This window comes from Atractosteus spatula, chromosome 6 (assembly GCF_055471065.1).
Source record: "Atractosteus spatula isolate fAtrSpa1 chromosome 6, fAtrSpa1.hap1, whole genome shotgun sequence".
NCBI lineage: Eukaryota > Metazoa > Chordata > Actinopteri > Semionotiformes > Lepisosteidae > Atractosteus > Atractosteus spatula.
The window spans coordinates 24,688,713-24,705,753 of NC_142711.1; the positions used below are offsets into that span (position 1 = coordinate 24,688,713).

Genomic DNA, 17,041 nt, shown 5'->3' on the forward strand with positions numbered 1-17,041 from the left:
TACTCCATATACTGTATAGTATGACACATGTTTTGGGGAATTTACCTTCCAAGCATTGCTTCTTCATTCCTTTCAAGTGCTTTTCCACCATTTTTTTCAACTTTTCTTTCTCTTCTTGGAGTTGTTCAAAATGCACAACAGATTTTTGAAATACTGTACATCGAGGGCTAATCAACTCCAACCTTTTGTATGCAGTCAGGTACATACTGTAGTGTGTTGTTCCAAGGTGTGGTTAGTTAATTCTGTAACAATAGCCAGCTGTTCGTCTCAGGTCCCAACACCCCAATGCCTCTTGGGAGATAACTCCCAAGAATACATTTCATATTTCATACAGAAGAAAAACATAATGCTCTACTTACTGGACCTTGAACACACAATATCTGTGACCCAACCCAAATAGTAAATGCTGAAACCACGTTTTACTGTATATTGGAGGCATAAATAGGTACTGTACTTCTTTACGGAAAGGGGGGAAGAGTTTCGAACAAGCTACCTACTGTAACTGTTGTAGCCCAAACTACAATAAACCCAAATCTTTGCTTATTTCAAGAAAGGACTGGATATAATCCTCAGGTCAAACTTCTGGTCAAAACCAAACAAGCTACAGTACATGGCCTTTCTGAAACAAACATTGCTATTCTATTTTGTCCTTCTTATAAGTTCTCAGGTACAGTACATAGTATGTTCTGCTTAATATCTAAATATGTAACAAATGGAAAGCTTTTTTTTTGGAATAGTTAATTAACATTGTAAAGAGAACAAAAATAATTATGAAGAACTGAGTCATTCACAATTCCATTAAATGGACAAGCAATTAAGAAAAAATGAAATATATAATATTGTATTATGCTATGTAACAGAATATCAGTACTATAGAATTTTGCTCATTCTAACTTTCAGAAAATCCAGTTTACAATACCCAGTTAAAAAAGCTTGTTTTTAATTGAAATGTTTGTTTTAAATATAACATAATTATTGAAATAATGTTTTAATTATTATAATATAAGTATTATAAACACTGTAAGACCATTGGGTGAAGTGCATTCTCTAAATAAAGGAATTTAAGAATTATTTAATATTATTTATTTTATTAATCACAAGAACTAACAGAAGCCAAACATGTGTGAATCAAAGAAAATACATAATTCCATTATTTATTTACAGCTATATTTACAGCCATTTATTTATGACAGAATACCAACACATTGATGATGCAGATTTGTATTAACAATAACATGAAAGCAACAGAAAATGTACTTTATTTATTTACATTGTACTGTAAAGCTTATTGAGTTTACATAGAACATTTTTGTAGAAAATGCACTTAAGCACTCTTTTTTCATCCAGTCCTGATTTTAATCAGCATATTTTATTAGCAAATAAACATTGTACAGATAGATTAGATTTTGTGGGGATTTGTGCATTGTTAATAACAATTATTTAATCTTATCTGACTATGGCTAATGGTTAATGAATAATCACTAATCATATATACTGTAAGAGATAAACAAAAAGAAACCTTGACTTTTTAACTTGTTACATTCAATAATATCAATTTAAAGGAAATTTAAAAAATGTAGAGAAAGACAACAAATACTTTTATTTTTTTACATATTTCAACAATAGGTGTCACTAGAAACCCTTTCAAGATGTATTAACCCAAGATAGAAATCATCTGAAGTACAGTAACTCCATCCTAACATTTATTCATAGATGGTTGGAGGACTTCGTTGATCTGTTGTTTTGCTACTCTGGCTTGTTATTAACTGAGCCCTAAAGCAAGGAATCCATTTTGCTAGGACATTTCTAAAATGTGTTTGGAACTTTTTGCCCACGAATGTATAAAACAATGGGTTTATACAGCAATACAAATAGGCTATATTACGTGTGATATACATTGCATAGTCAAGTTCAATGTTGCATGGATCAGAATCTCTGTTTAAAGAGATTTCTTGGGCTTTTAACAATATGACTATATTATAAGGTGTCCAGCACAAGAAAAATGCCACTATTATTATGAAAATTAGTTTTACAGCTCTGCATTTCTCTTTCATTTTAGTTTGAACCACTCTAATGACAATTCGGGTATAACAATACAGGACCACAGTCAGGGGAAGTAGAAAAAAGAGAACAAATTGTTGATAGTACCCCACAAGCTGCCATTTAGTCATAATCTCTTGGGCATAACCGGTCTCTTCGCAGAGGGTTCCATAATTGTTGTTTTTCCGAATGTCATAGAGTATAAACTCTTTCAGAGCTGCTCCAAGACTAACGCACCACACTGCTATGCTTGAAATTATAGCGTATAAAGTCCTTCTTCTTTTGGCAGCTGCTATAGCATGGACCACAGCTAGATATCTATCAAAAGTCATGAGAGTCAAGAACAAAATTGAACTGTAGAAACCAATGAAGTAAACACTTCCCACTATTTTACACATTACGCTGCCAAAGATCCACTCAGAAGAGTGATAACTGGCCCAGAAAGGAAGACAAAATGCAAACACCAGATCTGAGATGACTAGATTCAGAAGGAATATGTTGGTCACAGTTTTCAATTTCTCATATTTAATGATGATATGCAAAACCAATCCATTCTCCAGCAGGCTCAACAGGAAAATAAAGTAGTAGAAGACTGGAATGATCTTAGCTCCAAACTTGTTGACATCACTTTTGTCGCAGAAAAAAACTAAACCCTCACTGTTATTGTAATCTTCATAGTAGTAGTCTATGGAGGTTGTTAAACTCGGCGACAAACTTGTATTTTCCATTGCTGTGTTTTCTTGCCAAGCTGTCAAAAAAAGAAGTTAAGTTAATAAATGCAAGGCTTTTGAAGAGAAATGAGGCTCCAATAAATGAATTTCACTTACCACAGTATAAATGAGAATTCTTAAACCTGAAATGAATGAAATTCCAAGTTCTTACAATGCTGATTTCATGTTTTTTTAGGCAGCATCCTCTTTTGTGCTACCTTGAATGACAAGTGAAGATACTGTAAATGAAGGATGGAACTGTGGGGTGGTGTTATAAATATCTAATAAAGGGATGACGCAACAAACGTTACACAATTCATGGGCCCTTTGTGCCTATGTTGCACAGATTTGTAAATCCTGTCAAATAATGCGATTTTAAAGGCCGTTTCTTAAAAGAAAATTAGCTTTATGGGGCATGAGGGATTTTTTTTCAAGTTAATCCAACTCACAAAGACAATAACATTGAGTTCCAGACAAATTGTGTTTCGTATTGAAACAACAGTACCTTGCACATCCATCAGAAATACAGTAAATCTTGATTCATTCTAATTTGTACTGTTATCCTTTTTCTCAGTTCCAACGGCACAATGAGATGACTACAGTATTACAAAATTATGTAAATGAATGCATCTGGCTATTATAATAAGATTTTATAAAAGTTAGCTTTCACTCAATATAAAATGTTCAACTTTGCAAGACACAAGCTCTGATAAGTCTCATTAGAAGTTTGTACTGTAGAATAACTGTGTTTATATATAGAATGCATCTTATGTTTCTTTTTTTTTTCCAAAGAACTATGACCTAAGATCTAGTGAAATTTTAACATTACAGTATGTATTTACAAGATTTATTTTATGTGTGCATCAGTGTACTAAATTATTGCTCTTTATGTGAATGTCTTTCAGCAATGGAGAATTGTGTATTGATGTGATCCCATATTCTTGCTGGATACTGTGGCAATTGCAATCCTTTACAAAGAATTCTACACAATACACAATAAATGACATAAATCCATTCCAAAGAGTCGGCTTCTTCTGCTAGAGCACCATAGGACTTTAATAGAACCACAGCATACAAGTATATTTTATTACAAGGAATTTCCACACCGTTCAATAAAAACAATATTTGCATAAAACTTTAAAAACATCAAACTTTGGGTTATTTTGTCATTGCTCTACTGCCCATGTCAGCTACATTTTATTTCTGAAAGCTTGTACACCCAATATTCTGATTGGATTGTACCACATGTGGCTCATACAATCAATCAGACGAAACAATATCCTGACTAAATCACCTGTGAGGTACTGTAATCCTGCTCGTATGAGTGCATTAACTCATGCTTATGTTGTGGAATGCCTGTGGCATATGCCTGGTCTACATTCCTAAAATTTGGTAACATCAGAAGGTAGATTATACAGTTCCAAGCACACTTTATGTTTTTCAGGTTCGTACATCTCACCTTGCAGACTTTCATGTAATCTCTTTTTCAGCAGCTATCTGAAATAATAATTTATACAGTATGAGACACATTCTTTGAATCCTGTTCCCACCATCTAGCTTTGGTTAAAGGTTTTGCAATTCTCTTTTCTATCACCATACGTACCATCAATGAATCACTAAGATCTGCAATTGTTCCCTCAGCCTTTAAAAGTACAGTCATCACCCCACTGTTAAAAAAGCAGAACTTTAGAATTCTCAGTAATTATTGACCAATATCTAACAAACATTTTTGTCAAAAGTTACAGTATACTGTAGAAAGCCCTGTTGCCATTCCTTTGCAAAATGTATTTATTTATAAGCAAGCTCCAGTATATGAACTATATCAATCAGATCAATGCATAATATAGAAGTAGCTATTGTTGGGATTAGTAATGAATTACTAACGAGTCATCAGTAGAGAGAATTTTTATCTATTCTTGTCTTTACATGGTCCAAAATGATATTTTTGCTTACTGTGCGACACTCTGTGGCATTTCTCAAACACTAATCACAGAACTTCTGAGCTACCACATTTCTCTCTCATCAGATGTTTCTCTGTTATAATTCTCCACCACGCTGCTTCAGCAATTACCACTCTCACTTGTATCCAAAGATCATCAAGACTATTATATAAACCGTCATCTCTATTCATCCACTCCTTAGTCTTTAAACTTCCTTCAGTCTCAATGTTCTTTCTGTTTTGCTTGTGTTGCTACCTCTGGCTGTGGCCCTTGCTTGTAATGAACTTTGATTTGTGTTTTGACCCTGCTTATTCTGGATTTAGACCTTATGCTTTTCTCATATTTTTTACCCTCTCCTGGGTAGTTTTTGACTACACTTCTTTCTTGTGTCTTTGTTTGGGTTTCCTGGTTTCTCTACCATACCAATTCTGCTGCTGGCCAATCTTGCCACAGGATCCTACAAAATCATCACAATCATCTTGCTCAAATAGATGAGAAAGGGTTGCTGGTTTGAAAAAAAATTGTGAAAATTGGACATTGGCATTCATCATCCTCAAAACAGATCTCATCTGCTGTTGCACAAGGCATGAAGATGTTCTTTATTACTTATACCGTACCATTGGGTCATTGGTTCCTCATACATATGACATTAGTTTTCACTTCTAGACTGAGGACACCCACATTTATGTGCATGCAAAGCTTGACTCTGAACTCCTGGCTACAAACCTCAGAAGGGTAAGCTTTCATTTCCGTTGCTCTAACTTTTTGTTGCTTTGTATTATTGTTGTAAGCAATAAAATAATACGCAATTTATTCTGTATTTTCTATGAGAATATGACAAAACATATTTTGACATACAATATGTACTATATACTGTATATGAAATAAAAAATAAATTCTGAAAAAATAAAACTCTAAATGATATACCATATCTTTGGAAATAATTACGGAAGAACATAAACTAAAAAATCCAAGTAACAGAATCCCAGCACACATGTTAAGATGAAATGTACCATAATGCAGTCATATGTTGATAAGGTGCACTGTTACTGGCTGTCAATCAAGCATCCAGAATATACCAAAACTGGACCCAGTACAGACAATGATATAATTTCAGTCTCAACCAATTAAGTTTAAATACAGGCTACAAGCCCCTTTTTTCCATTTTTGAGAGATCAGGTCAGTAAAGAGTGACAATTACAGCTGACCTGCCACTAGAGGCTATCAATGGCCTCTAATAATTGTAAAGAGCCACACTACTGTAGATGTAAATTTGGTAATTTAGTTAATTAGTTAAGGAATTTAAAGGCTTAGGAATTACATATTCACACATTAGTATATTTATGCGTGTCTAGTACAGTACATAAAGGGCTTCATGGTTGCAGGTGGCATTGGTTGTTTAATAAAGTTGTGATCAGGCTCCTTTTGCCAGACCTATTCAAGCAGTTTTAAGTTTCAGTGTGATCAGGGTCTAGGAGCCACCTTTTTGTAGGCTGGAGCCTGTCACAGCATTGTTCTTGTTCCTCCTTATTGGCGCTTTGTGATATTCCTCATTGCTTTCAATAATTTTGTTGTTATGTCCTGCCTGTTGCTTCCATCTGCCAAGTGGGTGGACCAAAACAGCATCTCTGATTATCGTTTGTTAAGAAACCATGTGTTTTTTTCTTAATTGCATGACATGTTTATATTAATATAAAGTGAATTGCAGTTTATACAAAAAATCAAAGTATTTCACATCAATTGTTTCATGAACAAAAGTTGTAATGTTTTTTTTATGTAATGTGCCTCTATAAATGCTGAAATATATGAATCACTGTCTTGTAATAGGAAACTGATATATGGTAGAATCTTATAATTATGCATTTTACATTTGCATGTGTTTGTTTCAAGAATGTGGACAATGACAGATTCCACTAAAACATTTCAGCAAATGTTGTTTTCAGTCCAAATGTATTTAACACTTAAAAATATTGTATGTTACTGATAATGCCCCCCCAAACCTAGTATATATTTATACTAAATGTGATGTTAATAAAGGGCCAAAAAATGCTGGAATGATTAAACCTACTGTATAAAAGACAGAATACTCATATTTTAAAAGGTAAATTGTATTTGTTAAAATGAATGAACAAATTTAGTTTTAAAAGTGTAGTCTTGTCAACATTAAAGGTTAAAGTTATGTTTTTTTTCTGAATATAGCAGATGGAATCCAGATAAAGTCATATGGAATTGATCTTCTCAATCCTATCTTGGAGACCTTGTACTGGAATCTCTAAGCTTTTGAGCTGATTTTAAAGTCCATCTTACATTCAAGCCTGCATAGTATGGCTCACAGAAGTTAGCTCCTTTTTCAATCTGTTTAAACTCATTCACATGACCTTCATGTAAGTACTGTAGCTCTGGTTTATTGCATGCCCTCACTGTTCATTTACCAAGAAAACAGGGGTCAGCTATATCAAGGGTTTAAAAATCTAGCCTGAAATCTAAATTTTTTAAAATCATTCTTGCATTTTTTTCATATTCTGTATTTGCTTTGTTCTTGTGTGTTCACATGCAATTTTGTAATCTTAATTAATACCTTTATTATGATATGTACTGTACATTTCATGTTTTGTAAAGCACTTTGAGATGAAGGCTTTCGAAGACACTACTGTATATAAAACATTTATTATTCGTATATACCATAAATGCAGCATTTAATAGAAAATCTCATATTACAAAATTAAGATAAAATGTGAATGCATTAATACAATAATAAAACTTTTAAAAAATGCAAAACCCTAACCACTGACATTTTTTTTCATGCATTTCCCAAAAAACATTATGTGATTTGTTTTGAAAAGAATAAACATGATAAGGGTACCAAAATATTTACTCTTAGCATTTTTAAATGCGACTTCACCCTAAAGAGAAGTCCCAAATAATTTCAGATAGAGGAAGTTTGTGTATTTCTACCATGTGATGAGTAACTTGTATTACTTGTATACTGGAAGTAAGTAGACCACTGTGTGCTCATTACAGTCATGCTAAACTATTGCTAGTACATAGTCTCTGAAAAATACCTGTGGTGTTGGAAGTATAATGGAGGGACCATGATCCATAACAGTTAAAAGTCGTCTAAGTTATTTAATCTTTTTTATTGCAAATAACAATAAAGTCAACATATAGGGGTATCCGTTGTTAATTTGAACAAGGAATTTATTTTCTACAAAAAAGCCCTAAATACAGACACACGATTCACTTTTATCATTAAATAAAACTTCCATTATATCATATATGTAGGTTTGGAATGATAATGTTTCTTATACAACAATCATTTTTTCTTCACAAAACACAAAATGCTATATTTCCATGTATGAATGTGAATACATAGAGTATATTTTAAAATGTCCATTCTGTACGGCTGACAGTGGGAGTTAGAAAACCAAAGATATTCTAGTCAAAGGTTAAAGAATAAAAGAATAGTATGTACAAATTTGCTGCACTGTAAACGTAGAACCAATGTTGCATTTTACATTTACAACCAGTGTTTTGTGAGCTATTAAACTGTTTAGAATTGCCTCTGGATTGGAGCCACACTTTGTATTTTGCAATTTCTTTTATTACATTTACAATGTCGGCCTTCTAGTTTTTATACTGTCTGTTCTCTCATTCAAAATCAATGCTGTTACTCTTGCATTGTAATATGCAACATTATAGGAATAAAGTATTCTGGGTGAAATACCTGATGTATAGTTTGGGGGCCCAATAACAAAGAGCTTCCTTCACTGTACAGTACAATGTAAGAGTGCAGAACAATGATTTTAAGCAACCGAACATTTCTAATCATGTAAACATAAACAGTAGTTTAGTATAAATGAACAGATACTACAGGCATTCATAAATCAATGGAAACCTATTAATTGTAAGCAATGCATGAAACAAACATTTAAAAAAATACAATACATATATAACAAATTAACCTATAGCAAGAATTACTTTCTCTAAATTAGCTGCCAGAATATAAAATCTCAGCTGTGCTAAACAAGTACCTCTGTAATGAGTATAATATGATATTCATTTCAGTTTTGACACCTACAACTATGATGATGTACGCACATTAAAGTAGACCGAGAGCACCTAACTGAAAATAACACAGTTCTTGTGCATAATTAGCATATAATAGAAGTCTATTATCTGCCCCAATCAGAACACCCTCACACATAAGAACGCAGCCATATTTCAAAGGTGAGCTACAAGTACAGTACCTAAGACTTCCTGTGTAACACTTTGCTTATTCACACCACTTTACAGTAAGTGTTCACTTTTCCTAGAATTTCATAGTGACATTGATTACCTCATCTCTTTTTGAATTTCTTATTGACACTTTTTTAATTAGATTCAGACACATTGCTCTCATTTATAGAAACACCATTGTTTTACTATTCATTTGAATATATCAGTTGAACAATTACCCAAATCCAGTTTTTGGTCAGTGTGGCTTCAAATGGTTCTTCAAATGATTCATTTGGGTAAATGATTTACTGTATCTGAACATCTTAGTATTTTAAAAGCTTCATTCATAAACACTATACTTTTGTTCAAATCTTTTTTTTGTTAAAACAACTTTCCATGTCTAAGATTTATTTTAAAAATTCAGTAGGTTTTGAAATAATATTGAACTATTCTCATAAATATAGAAGATGTTAGTCCTCAGTATTAATTAAATCAAATACCTCAAGACATCTGTACCCTAAAAAATAATTTACTCATTAGCCCCACAATATCACTACCAAAAGCCATGGATTGTCACTTTATAGAGCATTAAGACTGTTGACACAAGAATATCAAACATAGCTCCCTTCCTGAGTTAAAATGCACTTTAAACCCAATTTAATTAACAATGGTTTGTAGGTGGTGAGATGAATTGTTAATAATAAAGGCTCAATCACAAAAATATTAAGGAATACTTAAAACAACCTGAGGCTGTGTTTATTTATGTGTTTGACAGGAGTATGGCCAGTCAAACCCATAAGAATATGTCAGCTTCCCAAACTGTGACACATCTGAGATTCTACTTAGACTAAGAAAACAAAACAATGCAACCTTATAGGTATGGCAACTACAGTAAAACCAAATCTATTGAAGCTGAGGGTGATCATCTTCGGAATTTTTTAATTTTCTGCTCTCAGTTTATTTTATGGGATAACAGCTTACACATATTGGCTAGATCTCTTTCAACACAAAAGTAATTATCAAGAGTTTTTTTTTCAGAATGAAAAGGCTAAAAACATATTTGCCAAAGATCAGATGTTCCCCTTTAAATCCAACACATTTTTTACAGTTATTCAGCTGGAAACTAATGCAATATATTACAAATGGGTGTCTGTATAGTATATTCAAAGAGGTTAGGGTGGGAAGCTTTGTCAGCATTCAAGCTGCAAAGGAGCAACTGAAAAGTAGGAGGGAGAAACAATATTTCAGCGGTGGAGCCTAATTCATGTGTGGTTGGTGGAATTGGAGAAGTTATCAGAAGAAAAAATTAGTGGAAAGAATAGAAAAGGATGAAAATAGAGATAAAGAGATGGAAACCTGAGTGACAAATATGTAATTTATATGCATATGTCAAAATATATTTATTAATGTCAGTCTGAATATACCCACAATATAAATCACCAGTAATTGTGAAAGAGTATTTGTTCTTTCATATTTTTATTAATATTGGATAGAAGTAACAAATGTAGTACAAATGTAGTACTAGGTTTCATTGTTGTTACTTTTATACTTGGATTTTGTACATTTTAATATCTTTGGTAATGGCTGTTGAACCATAGAAACTAGTATAAATTACTAATTAAAATTCATTTTCACTTTTGAAAACTAGACCTTAAAATGAATGTACAGTAATTACAACTCACAAAAAACTGGGAGACAGACCAACCCCGATTCCTATCAGTACAGTATCTGCCTCACTAAGGTACAGTATAAATACAGTCCACTATTTAAACTCTAACTTTAGGTCATTCTCTCCCAGCATTTGTCATACCTCTCTAGGTTAGAGTGAAACAGTTGGACTACTGCAATGCCTTTTAGCTGGTTCATTCAAGTTTGCTACAGAAACTACCAGTGCTGGCCAAAACTACAAAAAATGAATATTTGTCCTGTGCTGAACGGCCTGCACTGGCTACTAGTTTTTACAGCACAGGCATTCAAGGACTTCACACTGTACATTAGGGGACCAGGCTTTTTCAGTGGCAGCTGCTTTTCTTTTTGCTTACTCTTCCTGACCAGATTTAAAAATACAGCATCTGTTGATGTTTCTAAACATCACCTGAAACCTTTTATGGTTTTGATGGCCTTTAATTCTTAAATAAATAAACTCAGTTAGATCTGTATCTGTGTACACTGTACACTATTCTGTTTTAATATATGTTAAGTGTCTTGAGCATGCTCTATACTGAAAGGTGGTATATAAAATTGATTGACCCCACCACCATCACTATCGCCACCACCAGAGCAAAAACCATTGTTTATCATAGTGGGTTTCTAACTACTTTGTCCAAATAGTTAAACAAGGCAGGTTAAGATCAGACATATCACATTTAAACTTTATCACAATCACAGTTTTTTAGTTTGTTTGTAACTACTAAATGGCAAGTTATAAACAAAACACGTGGTTAAAAGCAGCGTAATTCTAACAAACTTTGCCACTGGAAGCACAGGCAAGATTAGGTCAATCTCTGTTAACTTAATTGGATATGACTTTAAGAAATAGTTTTTATGGGGTTCTATTTATTTGAATGATATAGTTTCCTTAAATTCAATATTACAAAATCTATTAAGCGAACAGTTTTGATAAGTGAATGTACTACAGTGTATTGCAATTAAATTTCTCACTCAATTACTGAACTGTAGCATAATTCAAATAAATGCAGCCCTTAATCTGGTAAAAACACAATGTAAAATCGATTGCATCTTCACTAGAGGATTGAAGGTAATCCGTTTGTTTTTATACCAGCTCAGGTTTCTTTGGGTTTTCTGCAAGTGAGATGGCTGACTGCTGTTGTTCTGTGCGGAGGTCTAGAAATTGGGTCCCTTGCTGAACCGATTGTCTCTGAGGTTGTACATGTTGTAGCAGAGCGTCACATCACAGGTACCAGGGTGTCCTGGTGGTCCACGCTTTCCTGGTATGCCAGGCATCCCAGGTTTGCCTTCATTGCCAGGGGATCCTGGGGTGCCTTCGCCATCCCTGCCTTGAGGACCCTGGGCACCTACAGGTATTATCATTACAAAATACAGAAATATCCAGTTAACTGATTCTGAAGATCACCATGCTCAAAGGTACGCGGTATATTTTTATTTTACATTACTGTACATTGTCACAGGATTATTTTTTTTTTCTTCTCCTTCAGCATTTAATTCAATTAAAATACTTTTTTTTCCCCCATTGCATAAAGCATAAAGCCCATGCTTTATAACCTGGACACAATTCCACTTAACATGATTTCAAGAAACTAACCAAATCTAATGTTCATATTTTCCTTAGGAGTTTGTGATTTGAAGAAAAGACAAGGCCAGTTCTTCTTTTTACATTTCACTGAGTTTTTGTAGGCAAAATTAGACAGAGTGGAAAATGCAACTCTGAAAGCCAAATAAGAATGCCACAGTCAGGATAAAACGGTATCTGTACTTGTCAGAGGTCCCTGCTTTTTCCGACGTGAGGAGGGCATAGTTGTGTCTACAATGCATATGTCCTTTTTACATGCAACAATGGCTCATTTCCGAAGGCTGATGGGGGCAAAATGTGAAAACTATACTGTTATAGTTCAAAGAGTAAACAATTTAATATTTTCCAGGGTGAGCACAATGGGCTTCCTGTGGCTCTTATATTAAAATGTTTTTCTCAAAGTATTTTACCTGGTGGGCCAGGTGGACCTGGCAATCCAAAGTGTCCCTCTCCTTTCGAACCTTTATCTCCCTTTGGCCCAATATCACCTGTAGATAAAACAAATGGAAAACTGGATGGATGAGGCCAGGGGAACAGACCATCATATAAGCCCCTCTTCTTGGTTTTGAACATTTGTAAGGGTGTACAGATATTTGAGACCATAATCAGCAGCTTTTCTACCAGGATGTGTTACCTTTTATTCCTTGGGGTCCTTCCAACCCTGGTGAGCCCATGTATCCTTGTCTCCCCACCCTTCCAGGGTACCCAGGTGAGCCACTGGGACCTGGGGGACCAGGGGGGCCCGGCATGCCTGGCAAGCCCTGCTTTGTTTCACAGGATTGACAATTTGGGAGCATTGTCTGTAGAAACTGGGGCAATTGATCTGGGAAAGGAAACATAAAAAGTTGTTCTACTCCCTCTATTCTTTTTACCCATTCATTTTCAAAATGCTTTATCTTATACAGGGTTAGTTACCAGTTATCTTTATATTTTAATATAATCTCACGACTACAAACTCTAAGTGACAGAAGAAGGATGTTCAATCAGTACCTTTTTGAATCCTTTACATGTCATGAGCTGAAATACTGAACCTTCCATGTACTGTACATAGTAAACATCCCAAGAGGGCAGTGTAAAACCTGGATGTTTCTTTCTCCTTTTAGTCACTAGTGGAGCAATTAGATGACTCTACTAGTGTGTCTCATCCTCTTTATTCTAAGAAGCTGATGTGTCACTTCCTGTACATTGCCAGTCGATCTACATGAAATACCTGTCAGGAACAGTTCTTTCCGGGCCCTATGCGGACGACACGATCCGAACGGTGAAGAAACAATAGGGAAAAATATCATGCAGGAGTTGGTCAGGAGACAGGGGGGCGTGTCCATGCAGTGCTGGTGTCCGGGGGGAGTGAATCCAGGGCGAACAATCCAAGGGTAAATCCAGAGGGGGAATCCAAGACGGGAGGTTTAGTCCAAGACCAGGGGATCCATCCGAAGTTAAAACCAGAACCGGGTCGGGACCAGCGGGGCAGGGAATCAGGAACAGGAAACTAAAACCATAACGGAGCCAGACGCAGCAGGACCCCGGGCTCTCACGATGCGGAAATCAATGAGAAGCCCCGGGCAAACGCCTGCGTCTGGCTTTAAGGTGGAACTAAAGAGGGGCTGGAATAAGGAACAGGTGTGGGGAATGGGACAGAACGAGGAAGGGCTGGAGCGCCCTTAAGAGGAGGAGTAACGATCGTGACAATACCACGAATTTCACAAAACAAATCAGCACACGGGAAAGTGTAACTTTAAATGAGGACAGCGTAAACACCCTGATTCAAACTTCAAGCTTTTCTGCACCTCATTAAACTTTTTGTATTCTCTGTGATGTCATATATGACAGCTAAATATATATTTTTTGGAAGACATTACACCTTTTGTTAAACTGAAATCTAACTTTGATACCCAGAAAAATTGCTGTCTATGTGATGTTTGTATTTTTATTACTTGAAAAAATTATTTCATTTTGAAAAAAGGGTCTCAGCTTCAGAATATTTAATTTAACCAGTTATGACATAAACATTAAAGGAAAGATACTTACTCTGGAGAACAGTTGTACAAAGCTTTATCAAATGCTCATCAGAAGGAGGCTTTCCCTGAAAAATAAAAGGCATTGAATATAATAATTCCTTTTGTGTTTAGACAGTTTATATCTGTACTATAACTGGAATACTTACAGGTTTCCCTGGAAACCCAGGCACTCCTGGTTGCCCTGGTAACCCATCTTGGCCTGGAGGTCCACGAGGCCCAACAGCTCCTACTGGACCCAAGTCTCCTTTTTTTCCATCAAGGCCTCTGATTCCTGAGTCTCCAGAATCACCTTTCTGAGTGTGGTTAAATGAAGTAAGGGCTTGCATGTATGAATAGCTTAGATCAGCAGTCAAACAAACATGTTGTTGAAGTGCTTTCTGTTTTCATCCCCATCATATTTATTTTCATATTTAGAAAATGTTGGTATTTTAAAACCAGCATTTTATATTACAATGTTTTTTCCATACCTGCTACATGTTTTGTACAGTACAGTCAAAAATGTATTTTGCTACATTTGCTACATTCCACTTTTTCATGCAATTAGACTCTGAAAAAGTGAAACTACATAGGATAAATAGTGTAACATTTCATGGAGCTCTATTTGAATCTCTACAGATTTTTGGCATATTGTCTTAATGTCATTGTTATGGATTTTTATTTTATAACACATTGCAATTCATTAGTGTTTCACTTGACTAGTTGAGACCGGAGTTGATTTTGTGAAAATGTGTTAGATGTACTGTATGGTATCAGTCTAATTTAACATACTGTACCTCTCCCTTGCTTCCCCTGAGTCCAGTTTCACCCTGTGGGTAGGAATACAGTAAGAGCTCAGCCAGTTCTATTGCTGGATATGTTTCAGTTTTGTTTCTGAGGAGTAAATGAACAACCCCTGCATACACATAATATTTTAGCTGTGAAGTATAAATTTGAAAAGCCAAAGGGATGCTGCACAAAAAGAGGACTTAAACTGGATGGATGCCAGAGGGAAAATAACTGCAGAAGAGTTTCAACATTTGCATAGAACCAAGTCCACCCCCATATTGTTGGATTATGTACTACAGTATATAGTATGTGTAGTTAAAATACAAAGTAACCCACCCTTATATGATAATTAAAGTAGTAATTAATTGGATTTAAGTAAATTAAAATGACATTGATCAACTAAAATAAATCACAGCAATCACAAACTTTCCTGCTCTAAGATTATAACACTCCACTGTAATGAAAAGCAGTAAAACTGTCAGTGAGCCTGTAAAATCATCTCTAGTCTGTCATTCCCCACGCCGCAGACACAGAAACGCTAGCTCTCGTTGGAATAAAAAACAAGACCACGTTGAGATGCAGATGCTGGGTAGTGGGCTCTTGAGCAGGGGTCAGACTCACTAGTTTGATTTGCGTCACAATCTCAGTCTAATTTGAGTTGTGCTTTACAGCCTTCAGCTTGGTTTTGCCTCATTCTGCTATTTGAGTAGCACATAAGAGAATTCTGAGTGCTTAATTTACAGATATTGAGACCCTATTGTATGTATGTAATATGTTTAAACTTCAAGTAAGTAAAACTAATTCTGTTAATGCTGAAAACAGCATACTTTTGAGGTTTCATACCAACCATTTACGTTGCTTATAAAACATGCATAATTGCATAATTTAAATCCTTAATATCATGTTTTGAAAAATATGTGGAAATTCCTTTTGGTTCAAAAGATTTAGTCAAGTTAAGATGCCTTCTGAGTTTAACATATGCCTCATTACTCTTTATTATTAAGAATCCTCAGTCAAACATGCTACAGTACTTACACGGATCCCAAGAGCTCCTGGAATCCCAGCGATGCCTTGATCACCCTAAAATGAAATGACTGTTAGAAAGAAATCCAGAAAAAAAAAACTTAGGTTAAAGAAAGTGCATTGATGAAACATTGATCTTAAAGCAGTAGCAATATTTTTCTTCCCTTTAACATTCAAATAACAATTTCAAACTATCTGATCTCATGGCTGCATACAGTACAGCGGTATGGCAACAGTGAAACTCTGAGATAGAGATCAATGCAAGAATTTGTCTACAATCAACTACTGTACATGCAACTGATGTTCTTTAAAACAAAAAATCCCTTGTGTTTATGTTGCATAGCAGACTCCCCAAGGTCACTTCCCAGCTAAGAAATGGAGGCATTTCTTGATCTGGTCATGTAAGTACAGGTATATAAGTAAATTAATATATAGGCATATAAGTACATTAAAAATTGTGATTAAAAAACAATAGCATTATCTCAAATACATACTTCCTATGTATTCATCTCATCAAACAGCTAATTCTATTTTAACTGGATTTAAAATAAAACCACAACATTCATGTTTTCCTTTTTCAGCGCTGAAAGTTGCAGAATTTTATAAACAAACGTTAAAGACTAATTTTTGAACTGTAGCCCTGGTCCTCCTCTTTCTTTGGCAGTGAATGTAAATAGATTCCCACAGAAGCAATACAGTACATCACCTGATTTCCTTTTTCACCAGGTTCCCCAGGATCACCCTAAAAAAACAACTCGGAATACTATGACATGAAGTTTCACTGAGGTCAAACACCCATATATACACTATTAAAAAGACTGCTAGACGAATATAGAAACATGATTACAGCAGTTTCTTAATCTTCTCAGTGCGATTCTCCCTATCTCAATGCACTTTCATTTGACCTTGAACCAGCAGTTTGTACCATGATAATGGAACTCCTCAGACATGAAGGAATCACTCTGAGATGTAAGAGCAAATAATAGCCATGGCAGCAATTCTGGGCTAGATGTTTCCAAGTACTGTAGGTATTTCAGCTGGTATAACCCATGTTTACAA

General features: G+C 34.9%; 2 protein-coding genes across 2 annotated transcripts in view; both read right to left on the bottom strand.

Moving 5' to 3' along the window:
• Positions 1-1,625: 1,625 nt before the first annotated feature.
• On the bottom strand, positions 1,626-2,957 carry LOC148832690 (C-C chemokine receptor type 3-like). The gene is made up of 2 exons (XM_088919156.1): positions 2,868-2,957; positions 1,626-2,788 (listed from the first exon to the last, which is right to left on the bottom strand). Exon 2 carries the CDS (start codon positions 2,766-2,768, stop codon positions 1,704-1,706), a length of 1,065 nt encoding a protein of 354 aa, XP_088775282.1. The 5' UTR covers positions 2,769-2,788; positions 2,868-2,957; the 3' UTR covers positions 1,626-1,703.
• Positions 2,958-11,113: 8,156 nt separating this feature from the next.
• LOC148832691 (uncharacterized) overlaps positions 11,114-17,041 on the bottom strand; it is a 59,065-nt gene continuing 53,137 nt past the window's right edge. The window contains exons 24-30 of the mRNA XM_088918136.1: positions 15,995-16,039; positions 14,968-15,000; positions 14,341-14,487; positions 14,205-14,259; positions 12,811-12,999; positions 12,587-12,664; positions 11,114-11,940 (exon numbers count right to left, since the gene is read on the bottom strand). Of these exons, the coding sequence (XP_088774262.1) occupies positions 11,750-11,940; positions 12,587-12,664; positions 12,811-12,999; positions 14,205-14,259; positions 14,341-14,487; positions 14,968-15,000; positions 15,995-16,039 (738 nt within the window). The 3' untranslated portion in view covers positions 11,114-11,749. The remainder of the gene's footprint in view (positions 11,941-12,586; positions 12,665-12,810; positions 13,000-14,204; positions 14,260-14,340; positions 14,488-14,967; positions 15,001-15,994; positions 16,040-17,041) is intronic.